The following is an 11,184-nucleotide window of genomic DNA, read 5'->3' as shown; positions in this document are numbered from 1 at the left end:
CCCTGACGCACGTTCCCGTATCCACGGTTTCGTGTACGTCGACCGACGCAAAGCGGGGGACCCAACGGAGCCAACCGAATATCTCCCCCTCGACGAACCACGAGCGTCTCACGAGAGACCGGACGTCGACGCGAAATCGAACCGATCCACGGGGAAGCAAGAACACGGGAAACGACGGCTACCCGGGAGCCCTGGAAGCGAGTCGTGGAACGGAAGTAACCGTGGCAAGACCGGTGGGTAAACGTCGGGGAGCAGCGATCGAGGCGTCCCGCGGTGGCCCTTCGATGCCAGAGCGTCGAGACGCCGCAGCCCAGCACGGTACATCGTCGTCCTCGGCGTCTAGTTATCGACGGGAATGCTGAGAGTGCGTGTGCCCGGTGCAGGGGGTTTCCGGTTTAATGCATGCGTGAACGCGCCGCGGCGCAGATGCGGAGTGCATCGACAAGTGTCGTGCGCGGCCCGGGGTGCACGTGTGCCGGACAAAACGCGTGCTTTTGTCCATTTTAGAAAATCCGTGCAGCGCTCGGCGAGGCCAGCACGTGTCCGGGGGTTCTCGCGATCGATCAACGCGAAACCGGTGCTCCAGGTGTGCAAGGTGTCCTCACTCGAGGCCTCCTCACTCTCTCTCTCTTTCTCTCTCTCTCTCTGTTTCGATTCCTCAGGTTCGAAGCGCCCACGAGCCAGCTCTAGCGATCTAGTCCGCCTCTATTTCCGGTGTGTTTTCTTTGCTGATGCCTGCAGCTGCGCTCCGCCAGCAGCCCCGTCATTTTTACGAGTATTTTTGGACAAGCGTTCTTCAATGACTCTGGGAACTCACGAGGTTCGATGCAAAGTTTACCCCGGGGGTTTTTCGATACGACTCTCTCTCTATTCGGTGTTCCCGGTCTAATTTTAATTCGACGCGGTTTTCCTCGTGTTGTCGAATATATTTCGGCGTGTGTCGCGGGTAAACGTGACTCAGGTGGATTCCTCGAATTCCCGTACGCGCGAATTCGTTACCGATCCTCGCACGAAACGCAGACGACGCGTCTCCAGGTGCGGAAGACACGCGTGGGCGTCGCGCGTTTCGTTTCTCAACGAATCGCCGTTGATTCTATGGAGAGATCGAACCGTTCTCGCGGCGAGGACGGCCGCGTTTCAAGAACATCCTCATAGGAGTTATTTTAATAATGAGGGTGTACAGGCGCTTTGTATAGCCTCTTTCTTTTCCTCCTCGCCGCGCCGGAGCGCGTGAGAGATTATTTCTCGTTGTTGCGCGCAACGATACCCGGGGATCGATTAATTGATTGTTGTTATATAAAAAAAATGTACGCGCGATGCTGGGACCGGCAACGAAAAATTATTCGCCTCTTATTCCGTCCGGGGAATCAAATTTTCTACCCGATTCTATTCACACGAAATCTAGAAAATTATTTTCTTTTAATCTTCACACTCTGATATGTAAATAAAAACATTTTATGTCAATTTCTGTTATGCAAAAAGCTAACGCGAGAATCAGGTTTACGAAAACTTAATAACCGATACAGTCGACAAAATTTTTTTTTTTTAATGACTTTACAGTTTGATATAGAGATATCCCCCTTTTCGTAACTAATTTTATGAAACTAACGCGAGAATCAGGTTTACGAAAGCTGTTAATAACCAATGCAGTCGACAAAATTTTTTTTTTAATGACTTTACAGTTTGATATAGAGATATCCCCCGTTTCGTGACTAATTTTATGAAACTAACGCGAGAATCAGGTTTACGAAAGCTGTTAATAACCAATGCAGTCGACAAAATTTTTTTTTTAATGACTTTACAGTTTGATATAGAGATATCCCCCGTTTCGTGACTAATTTTATGAAACTAACGCGAGAATCAGGTTTACGAAAGCTGTTAATAACCAATGCAGTCGACAAAATTTTTTTTTTAATGACTTTACAGTTTGATATAGAGATATCCCCCGTTTCGTGACTAATTTTATGAAACTAACGCGAGAATCAGGTTTACGAAAGCTGTTAATAACCAATGCAGTCGACAAAATTTTTTTTTTAATGACTTTACAGTTTGATATAGAGATATCCCCCGTTTCGTGACTAATTTTATGAAACTAACGCGAGAATCAGGTTTACGAAAGCTGTTAATAACCAATGCAGTCGACAAAATTTTTTTTTTAATGACTTTACAGTTTGATATAGAGATATCCCCCGTTTCGTGACTAATTTTATGAAACTAACGCGAGAATCAGGTTTACGAAAGCTGTTAATAACCAATGCAGTCGACAAAATTTTTTTTTTAATGACTTTACAGTTTGATATAGAGATATCCCCCGTTTCGTGACTAATTTTATGAAACTAACGCGAGAATCAGGTTTACGAAAGCTGTTAATAACCAATGCAGTCGACAAAATTTTTTTTTTAATGACTTTACAGTTTGATATAGAGATATCCCCCGTTTCGTGACTAATTTTATGAAACTAACGCAAGAATCAGGTTTACGAAAGCTGTTAATAACCAATGCAGTCGACAAAATTTTTTTTTTAATGACTTTACAGTTTGATATAGAGATATCCCCCGTTTCGTGACTAATTTTATGAAACTAACGCGAGAATCAGGTTTACGAAAGCTGTTAATAACCAATGCAGTCGACAAAATTTTTTTTTTAATGACTTTACAATTTGATATAGAGATATCCCCCGTTTCGTGACTAATTTTATGAAACTAACGCAAGAATCAGGTTTACGGAAGCTGTTAATAACCAATGCAGTCGAGAAATTTTTTTTTTATGACTGTACACTCTAGTATATACATATGCCCCGTTTCGTGACTAAAAGATTTCATTTTATGCAAATTTCTGCTAAACGAGGAATCAGGTTTATGAAAATTTCTTCTATAATCCATGTACCTGTTAACGTTAATTAACGCATGCTAATTTTTTTGCCTCTATCGTTGCAATAATATCCTCGTCTTTTGAATTTTCATTTGCACCATCGTCGTTTCCACGTTCTACTTTTTTCAACGAATTAAACGTTGAACTTGGGAGTTTTTATCGTCTTCCGGACTAATTTGGCCTAGTTCGGATACGGTTTCCGCCAAATCTGCTTTATCAGCTTCTGCATGTAACTTTCGAATACCTCTAGGATTCATATCGTGGTAACCATCCCCTTCTAGAAACTTGGCTGATTCTTTCTGTCGATTCGATTAGATTTACGAAACTATATTATAGCTTTGATAGGCGAGATTTAATATTAAAAACATCCTTCGTTCCAAAACTCATATTACTCTACACGTTAAATGTAATAATTTTACCAATCTTCTAATAATACTTTTCTCGAATCACATATTTTCACAGCTTATTTTTCTTTCTTAAATCCGATGCCATAGGTTTTCTAGCGGGTTAATGTCTCGCGATCACGTCGATGTAGGAAGTTGTTTTGGCATATTGTAATCGATACACACACAGAGATCGTTGTCCTAATGGAAAGGAACACCTAATTCAATTACAGTTTCTGATAAACTATTCCGCGACACGTCGTTTTATAATCGCTTTGAAGAAGTTCCCTAAAAGAAAGACTGTCAAGGATTCGTAAAAAATATAAAAATAATTAGTAAAACGTTTCTATGCGAGGAAACGTTTGTTTCTTTGGAATCCGAAAGGGTGCTCCAAACTTTTTGACACGCGTCTTGGCAAAGCTAAGCAAAGTGCTTCACCTTACTTTTTTCCATTTATAAAAGGTTTCGTTCTCCCTACAGTACCCGTAAATTTGAGTCTGACGGTCCGAGTACCAACCTTTTCCACAAAAAAATCTCGACAGAAAAATATAGACACATATAAGTTTCGAGCAGACTCTCGTTGCTTTTTTAAGACACACTCGGTTCTTCAAATTTTTATATTACTCGTATCGACCCGTTAATCAGGTTGTATTCTTTTTTAAACGTCCATCGTTCGGAACGTAATTGTATCGTCGCTCTAACACCCCTCGAAGCTTTTATCGTATTGATTTCCCTTTTTCGTCTTGGATTGCGTGTGTTCATTTTCATTTCTTCTTCGATCGACGGTGCGTTTGCTCCACGTTTATTCATTATTTTACAAATGACACTCTGTCCCTCCCTTTGAAACCGTACTTACGTCGCGTCGAGGTTAATAAATTATTTTTTTTTTCACGCTACTCGTGCTAAAACGAGCAATGCAATTTATTTCGATACCGCTAGAGAACTCATCGGTCCATTGTACAATTTCTAACGGACCCTACTTTGGACGCGTTGAAATTTCAATTCTGATACAGAGTGGCGTGCAAAAGTTTCCAGACAATTGTTTTCCTAGCCATTCAGCGGAGAGAAAAGTGTCCCCTGAAAACGAAATGTTCCTGTTACACGCCTCTGCCTTTTAGCTCGTTACACTCTGCACCGTCGTACTTTAATTTTATGTTATACAAAATTCATCCTCCTCTGAAACGAGCCTGCAACAGTACACAGAGTGTTTATTAATGGTAATCCTTTCACAGGACGAATCCGCCGGCCGAAATAAAACCAAATATTTCTCGTTTCGAATTAAATCGTTTTAAAAACTGAGAGCAATTTTACAACGATCACAAATCATATTGTAACCCGGATTTGCTCGAAATCTAGTGGTTTAAATGACTACGTTCGACAAACGTTTCTCTTTAAATAACAAATACTCGCATGTGGGCGTGCAAACAATTCCTCGACAAATATAAATGTTTCGACCATAGTAAATCGTCGATGTTTTATTCTTAATTTCTCGACTTGTTTCAAACGCGATTCCGTTCGAATCGTAACGGTCGAATGGTATTCTAATAAATTCAAGGAAGCCTACTTCTCAACGGGAGAGAAAAGTAACTGACCGACATGCACAGCATCAAAAATGCAGCCCCGCGTGCATCGTCTATAGTTTCGCTCGTGTTTCCCTCGAGTCGATCGAACTGCCTCGAACAGTTTCAATCGGATAGAACGTGGAATCAGGAAGCGCGCGATTATCGACTTCGTTCCTCGAATCATTCCGTGAACCGTCTAATGATCGCCTCACCAGTGTCTGCCAGTGACTTATTGGCAGTATGAGTTCCATCAATAAAAGCCACAATACGCCCATCACGGTGCTTCCATTTCCATCATCGGCGACTACAGACGTTTATCAATATCCCCTACACAGACGTACGCTCTGCCAACAAAAACGCACGTCATGGTTTTTCTATTCCTATCATTGGAGGGTCCAGTCGTTTGGAACCTCGTCTAATGACATAAGTAGCGTTCGTTAATTACTCGAAACACTTGACGAGTCTTAGACTATGCAAATTCTTGCAATATAGTAGATAAAATCCATAATATTTGACTAAATGTAAGAACACGCATAGTACCTAATTTTGTACCCCATATAAAAGTCTAAAATCGAAGAATAATAATCGGTACTATGGATACGTTTCATCGTTACAAATGATTTATCAGAGTTTTCAACCACCATTTTGTGAGTTTGAGAGGCAGCAATTTGAAAATTGCAATAATTACAAAGTTTGTTTGAAGCTTGAGCAGAATAGTTACTGTTTTTCACTTAAAAGCAACGGTAAGGAAGATTTTTATCAAACCCTTTTAGAACTTGAAGTGGAGCATGCTACCCAGGGTGTTGTTAGTATCGATAGAATTTATGGTAGCACTTGGCGAAGACTGTGGTAGCTTTTTTAAAAAACTGAGAATTAAATATGTTGAAATTGAGGCTAGACTCGAACGATAAATCGACGGATTGTTTCCTGTTAAGGCCAAAGTACGCGATCGAGATTAGAATAGTAACGCGTTTAGCAACGAACCAGACCTTTCGAGCGTTCCAAATATAAAAACTGCCTCGATACTTAAATTAGTGATCGTATAAATCTCGATAAACAACCGCGGTTCCGTTTATATCACCGGAAACTACGGCCATCTATCAACACCACACCTCATAATAAAACCAATAATACCTAAACATCGGAAAAGCAGAGGTTTTCCTCTTAACTATAACAGAATCAGTCTCTGCCTTCAAACCCGATCCATAGACAGATCACAGATCTAACGCAGAACTAACGTCTATAAATCATCAACATCCCAAACGTTCCGCCCAGACGTCTGGTCCATCAGGAACGCGATTAGCGATCTTCATAAGCGAACAAAATCATCCGAACGCCGTAAACACTTCGTTCTCGATATATCTCAATAAATGTTCGCTTTATTTTCGTTCATAGACTCTATTGTTAGACCATGCAAGTTCAACATCGCGCCTCTCTAGGCTCGTTCCACGAAACAGGAGTTCAATCGAGACAGTTTCGACTAACAAACGAATCTCTACCAATCAGTAACCCCTCCAATCAGCATTTGTACGAATTTCAATAAACGATCGCCACTACGCACTACGAGCTACCTTCGTATATTGCTCGAGACACCTAATTAATCAGAAACACCAGCTGTGTTCATGAAGGGAGCGAATCGTGTACTCCAAACTGATCAATTTCCCTGTACACGGGCATCAATGATACAAATTTCAATAATTACACGCCCGGTTGTCAACCGTGGACTCCCATTCGCGGAACCGTGGACCGTCGACCAATGGTACTAGTCGATGGGCGTGTTCCGCGAGACGTTTGATTAATAAGGAACACGAGTAGTATTCACAAATGGGTCAGATCGTCAATAAACCATGTCAATCGCGCCGTCAACCTGCTCATACTCGAACCATCAATCAGCCATACGTCGATACACGTTCTCTCGAAATTAATTCATAGACACCGTTGCTGGATCTTAGGAACTCGCTGGCCAATACCGTTCCCTCGATAGATATATTTCGCGAGGCATCGGGCACACGCGAGCATTCATAAATAGGTCAGATCGCCTACGCATCCCAAACGCGTCAATATGATCAAACCCGGGTCATCAATCATACAGACTTCAATAGACATTCACTTTACGTTCGTTCCCGGTCGTCGATGATAGGTCTCTGAACGTTCCACCAACATCCTCGGATAGATATGTTCCGCAAAACGACATGTTAATCAGGAATACGAGCTGTATTCATAAATGGGTCAGGTCGTTTACACTGTCTATTTACCGTTAGCAGGTTCGTTAGTTGCACGACTCTCGATAGACGTATTCTCTTTTATTTATGATAGAGAAATTGTTGAGCCGTCGATGTTCGTCGTTCTACCTTGTTTATTCCTAGTTTCGTCATGTTCCAGTGAGCAAATATTACAAGAGAAATCATCGGTAAACCGAGGATCTTTGTGCAAATTAATATTTTTATTGCAACAGATAATAGATTCTATCAGTTTCATTCACAGTCCTCAGTGATAGGCTTCTGAAAAACAGTTATCGTTGACGCCATGTTTACAATCCCAACAAATCTATTCTTTCGTATCTGGATCATTGGTTATGCAAATTCCAATCGCTTTAGTTCATATACCTGATTGCTAAGTCCTGTAGCTTTCTCCCAACATGGAGTCCCAGCAGACCAGTTCCATTAGGCTGGTTAATCATAAATGCGAGTCCATGATCGGATCGGATCGTTCGTACATCCGAAACAAGGCAATACGCTCGTGTCTTGGTTATTAATCACAGTTCGATAGATTTTATATTCGTTTATGGAATTTCTAGGATTTCGTTGCACCCGCAACAAGGAGTACAGATATTCGTAAATGGGTCGGAACGTCTATAAATTACACGCGCGTAGATCCGGCCATCGGTCATGGAGGCGTCAAAGGACGTTCGCGTGACATTCGTTCATGGATCCCCATTAATAAGTCTTGGGACTTTGCGTCTGACATCCAGCACGCAGAAGTTTCACGGAACCATCAAGTTCATCAGGAAAACGAGTAGTCGGATCATACGCACGTCTGTTTCTCTATACGTAGCTGGTTCATCAATCACGCAATCCTCCGTAACCGTTTGCTTTTATACATAGGCCTCAATCGTTACGTTCTATCGCATCGATTTATAGTTCGGAATATTTTTTATATATTTCATCAAAGTCAGAATATGTTCATATTTTGCTATTCGCTTTTATACATAGACCTGATTGTTAAGTAGTTTGGCTTCATAGTTCGAAATGTTTTCTGGATCCATCGAGTTCCACGGACTGAAGGAAAGGAACACTGGTATTCGCAAATAGGTCGTATCATCTGTAAATCACAGACACGCGAATCTGCTCCAGATCATCGTGCAGATGTCAATAAACGTTCATCTTGACATTCGTTAATAGAATCTATTACCAGGTCTTGGGACTCGATATATTTCTCAAAACGTCAAGTTAATTAGGTAAACGAGCAGTGTTCGGAAGTAGGTCAGATAATCCACGCATCTAGTATTTCCCTGTAACGAGTCCATCGATATGCTCTCGAGCGTGGACCTAATCGTTTGGGTACATTAATCATAATACGGAGTACGAGTGCAAGCCTTTCGATCGAGCTCGCAGACTCTAGCGCAGTCGTCGGATTTTGTACATTTGCATTAAGCTGGATGGGTTGCTAGATCAACGCCATAGTTGGTACCAAAATGGTGGACAGTCGTACACTAAAATTTTGTCACTTATGTTCGGTATTTAGTATTTTCTTTATTCGGGTGCTCAGAGTCCCTATTCCTCTCACATTCTTCTGTAAAAAATTTAGCTGGACTGGAGAACTTTTTATCCCTTTGCACTTGGAGTCTTCGATCTGGTACTACTAACTTAAGCACACTTTCAAAGGAAATAGACAGTAAATACTCCAAGCAAACATATCTTTTTCTCCATTCTTTGCTTAGGTATTTCGTCCTATATAATTGGAAGCAATAATGTCGTTTCCTAGGAAAGTACATTGAAATTCTGTGCTTGATGTCCCTTCAGAGGGCAAAGGGTTAAATATGGAATAGTTGTAGATTATCGGAGGCATCGACGGGTGATTGGACTAAGTCGGAGGGATAGGTGGTCGCGAAAGAAGGTCTCGAATCCGTATATTCGTGGGATAGTCGGCGATTTTCGGTGGCGGCGCGAGAACTCCTACTATTTATAAACGGTGTTGAACCCGGTCGCATTGGCGAACCTCTGGTCCGCTCGAGCTGCCGCCTCGTGGCCCGTCGGCGTGGGGAACAATTCGCCACCCCATGGTAAAAATAGAAGCTCCTAGCCAGCTAGCCGAAAGCTCGAGGCTAGAGCTCGAGCGCGAGCGAGCGAGCGACCGCTCTAGCATCATCGCTAGAGCGGACGGACGGACGGACGGACGGAGGTACGCGGAGCGTCTAACGAGCGTAACAGAGGTGGCGAACGTCGCGACGCACCGGCCCTGCCACCGATGCTGGTGTTGTTCCTCGTCGTCACGTCGTCAGAGCGCGCGCGCGCGTGTGTGTGTGCCGTGTGGTTTCGTCCTCCTAGTCGTCCGTCCTCTCGTTCTCGGTGTTTCGGAGAACCGGAGAACCGGAGAACCGGTCACGGGGTGCAACGTAGTCCTGGTGGAAGCTCCGTCGCGCGGTGAATATTTCGAGAGACGGCCGGGTAGTCGATCCTGAGGGTCGAACGAACCGAGCGAAACGAGCTTTCGCGCCTTGGTTCGCGAGACCGACCGAGAACAGAGAGAGAGAGAGAGAGAGAGAGAGAGAGAGAGAGAGAGAGAGAGAGAGAGATAGAGCCACATTCCGAGTGGATCACGGATGCTTATAGAAGCGTTGCGTAACGGCGTCAGACGGACGGCGAAAACCGCGGCTGTTGGTCCGACGAGTTTCGGACAAGTTCGACGAAAAGTCTGCCCGCGCGGGTCCTCTTCTGGCATCGAGGCGGACATCGAACGCCCTGGAGACGGATACCGATCACGAGAATCGCCGATCCACGCGTTCTCAGTGCTGGTTCGATACGGATCGTAACCGATAGTTCGACGTACGCGGTATCGCAAAGTGTGGGTGACGGAGTGGGTGAGAGTGAGTACTCGGTTCCAGGAGCCGCGAGCCCGGGTCCGTTAGATCGTTCGCGGGAAGAAGGGATGCGGAGAAGGAGGAAGTGATATATCGTCAGGGGACAAGGTGTTTTCCAGGGTTAGATCCTGCCGGGTGTATATCGATTCCGCGTGTCCCGCCGAGCGGTTTTCAAGGCCGACACCGCGGTGCTCGGCCACGCAGGAGGAGCCGCGTCGATCTCCTCCGTGGTGGCTGTGATCGTTCGACGGACGACACGGTGCTCGCAACGATGTGTTTCCCTCTGCGTCCGTTCCTCTTCTACCGACGGGGACTAAAATTAACCCGCGTCGAATCCTAGAAAATTTCGGTCTAGCCTCTCTCCGTAGCGTCTCAGGCCGAATCTCGTATTTTTAGCCCGCGTGCACCACGGCAGAGGAGAAGAGAACGAAAGGGAGAGAAAAAAAAAAGAAAAGAAATCGCGCGGTCTGTCCTTGACACCGTGTCAAGGGGGCGGGCACCGCGTCGAACGATCGCGGCGGTCGATCGCGGAGGGATAGATCAGCAGAGGGTTGTTCGGTGATCTTGCAGAGGACCGCGGTGAGCAAGCGATACGAGAAACGTGGAGGCGGACAGGAAGGATGGAGCAACGTCCAGGGGGACGCGCGTGCGATTTTTGCTAACGGGCAGCACGACGGCAATAACGAAGACGACGACCACGACGACGACGACGACGAAAAGGAAGAAAAAGACGAAGATAACGACGTGGGTGGCCGAGGCACAGGGAGGAGGAGGTGGTGGAGGCGCGGCGCGAAGAGATGCAGCAACAGCCGCAGTCTGGCCAACAGTCCGGGGCACCGAACGGGGTGGCAGGTGGTGCCCAATTGCCTCAAACAGGTGGCATAAGCTCGACCCAACCTGGAGCGACAGGTACCGCCACGGCGGCGTCCAATCGAGCCCAGGTTAACGGCGGCAGATTCGATTTCGACGATGGCGGCACCTACTGCGGCGGTTGGGAGGACGGAAAGGCACACGGACACGGCGTATGCACCGGACCCAAGGGCCAAGGTGCATACTCCGGTAGCTGGCACTATGGGTTCGAGGTCTCCGGCGTCTACACCTGGCCTAGGTGAGATCAGATCCCAGCGTTCGGTTTCTTATTCATTTTTGGCATGCTTTCAACCCTCTTACTCGACTCCTGGGAGCTTCTCGAGGCTGACGTCTCGGGAACGATGCCTCCTTCTGCCCTCGAAATCCAGTTTCTGCCCGCGGGAACCTTGAACCGGTCTCCTTCGATCTTCCCGCCAGG

General features: G+C 45.1%; 1 protein-coding gene across 8 annotated transcripts in view; it reads left to right on the top strand.

The window, feature by feature from the left end:
* The window catches only part of LOC122404851 (junctophilin-1), a 79,341-nt gene continuing 68,157 nt past the window's right edge, over nt 1–11,184 (top strand). For 2 of the 8 annotated variants that reach the window (XM_043409137.1, XM_043409145.1), the window contains exons 1-2: nt 9,470–10,004; nt 10,467–11,004. In XM_043409137.1, the coding sequence (XP_043265072.1) occupies nt 10,694–11,004 (311 nt within the window). In that variant the 5' untranslated portion in view covers nt 9,470–10,004; nt 10,467–10,693. The other 6 variants (XM_043409139.1, XM_043409141.1, XM_043409144.1 and 3 more) reach the window with 6 other exon arrangements.

This window comes from Colletes gigas, unplaced genomic scaffold (genome assembly GCF_013123115.1).
Source record: "Colletes gigas isolate AHSC1104 unplaced genomic scaffold, ASM1312311v1 Colletes_gigas_Sc00003, whole genome shotgun sequence".
NCBI classification, from domain to species: Eukaryota; Metazoa; Arthropoda; class Insecta; order Hymenoptera; family Colletidae; genus Colletes; species Colletes gigas.
Note: the sequence above shows the minus strand (reverse complement) of the source record. Positions and strands in the feature narration are given on the sequence as shown.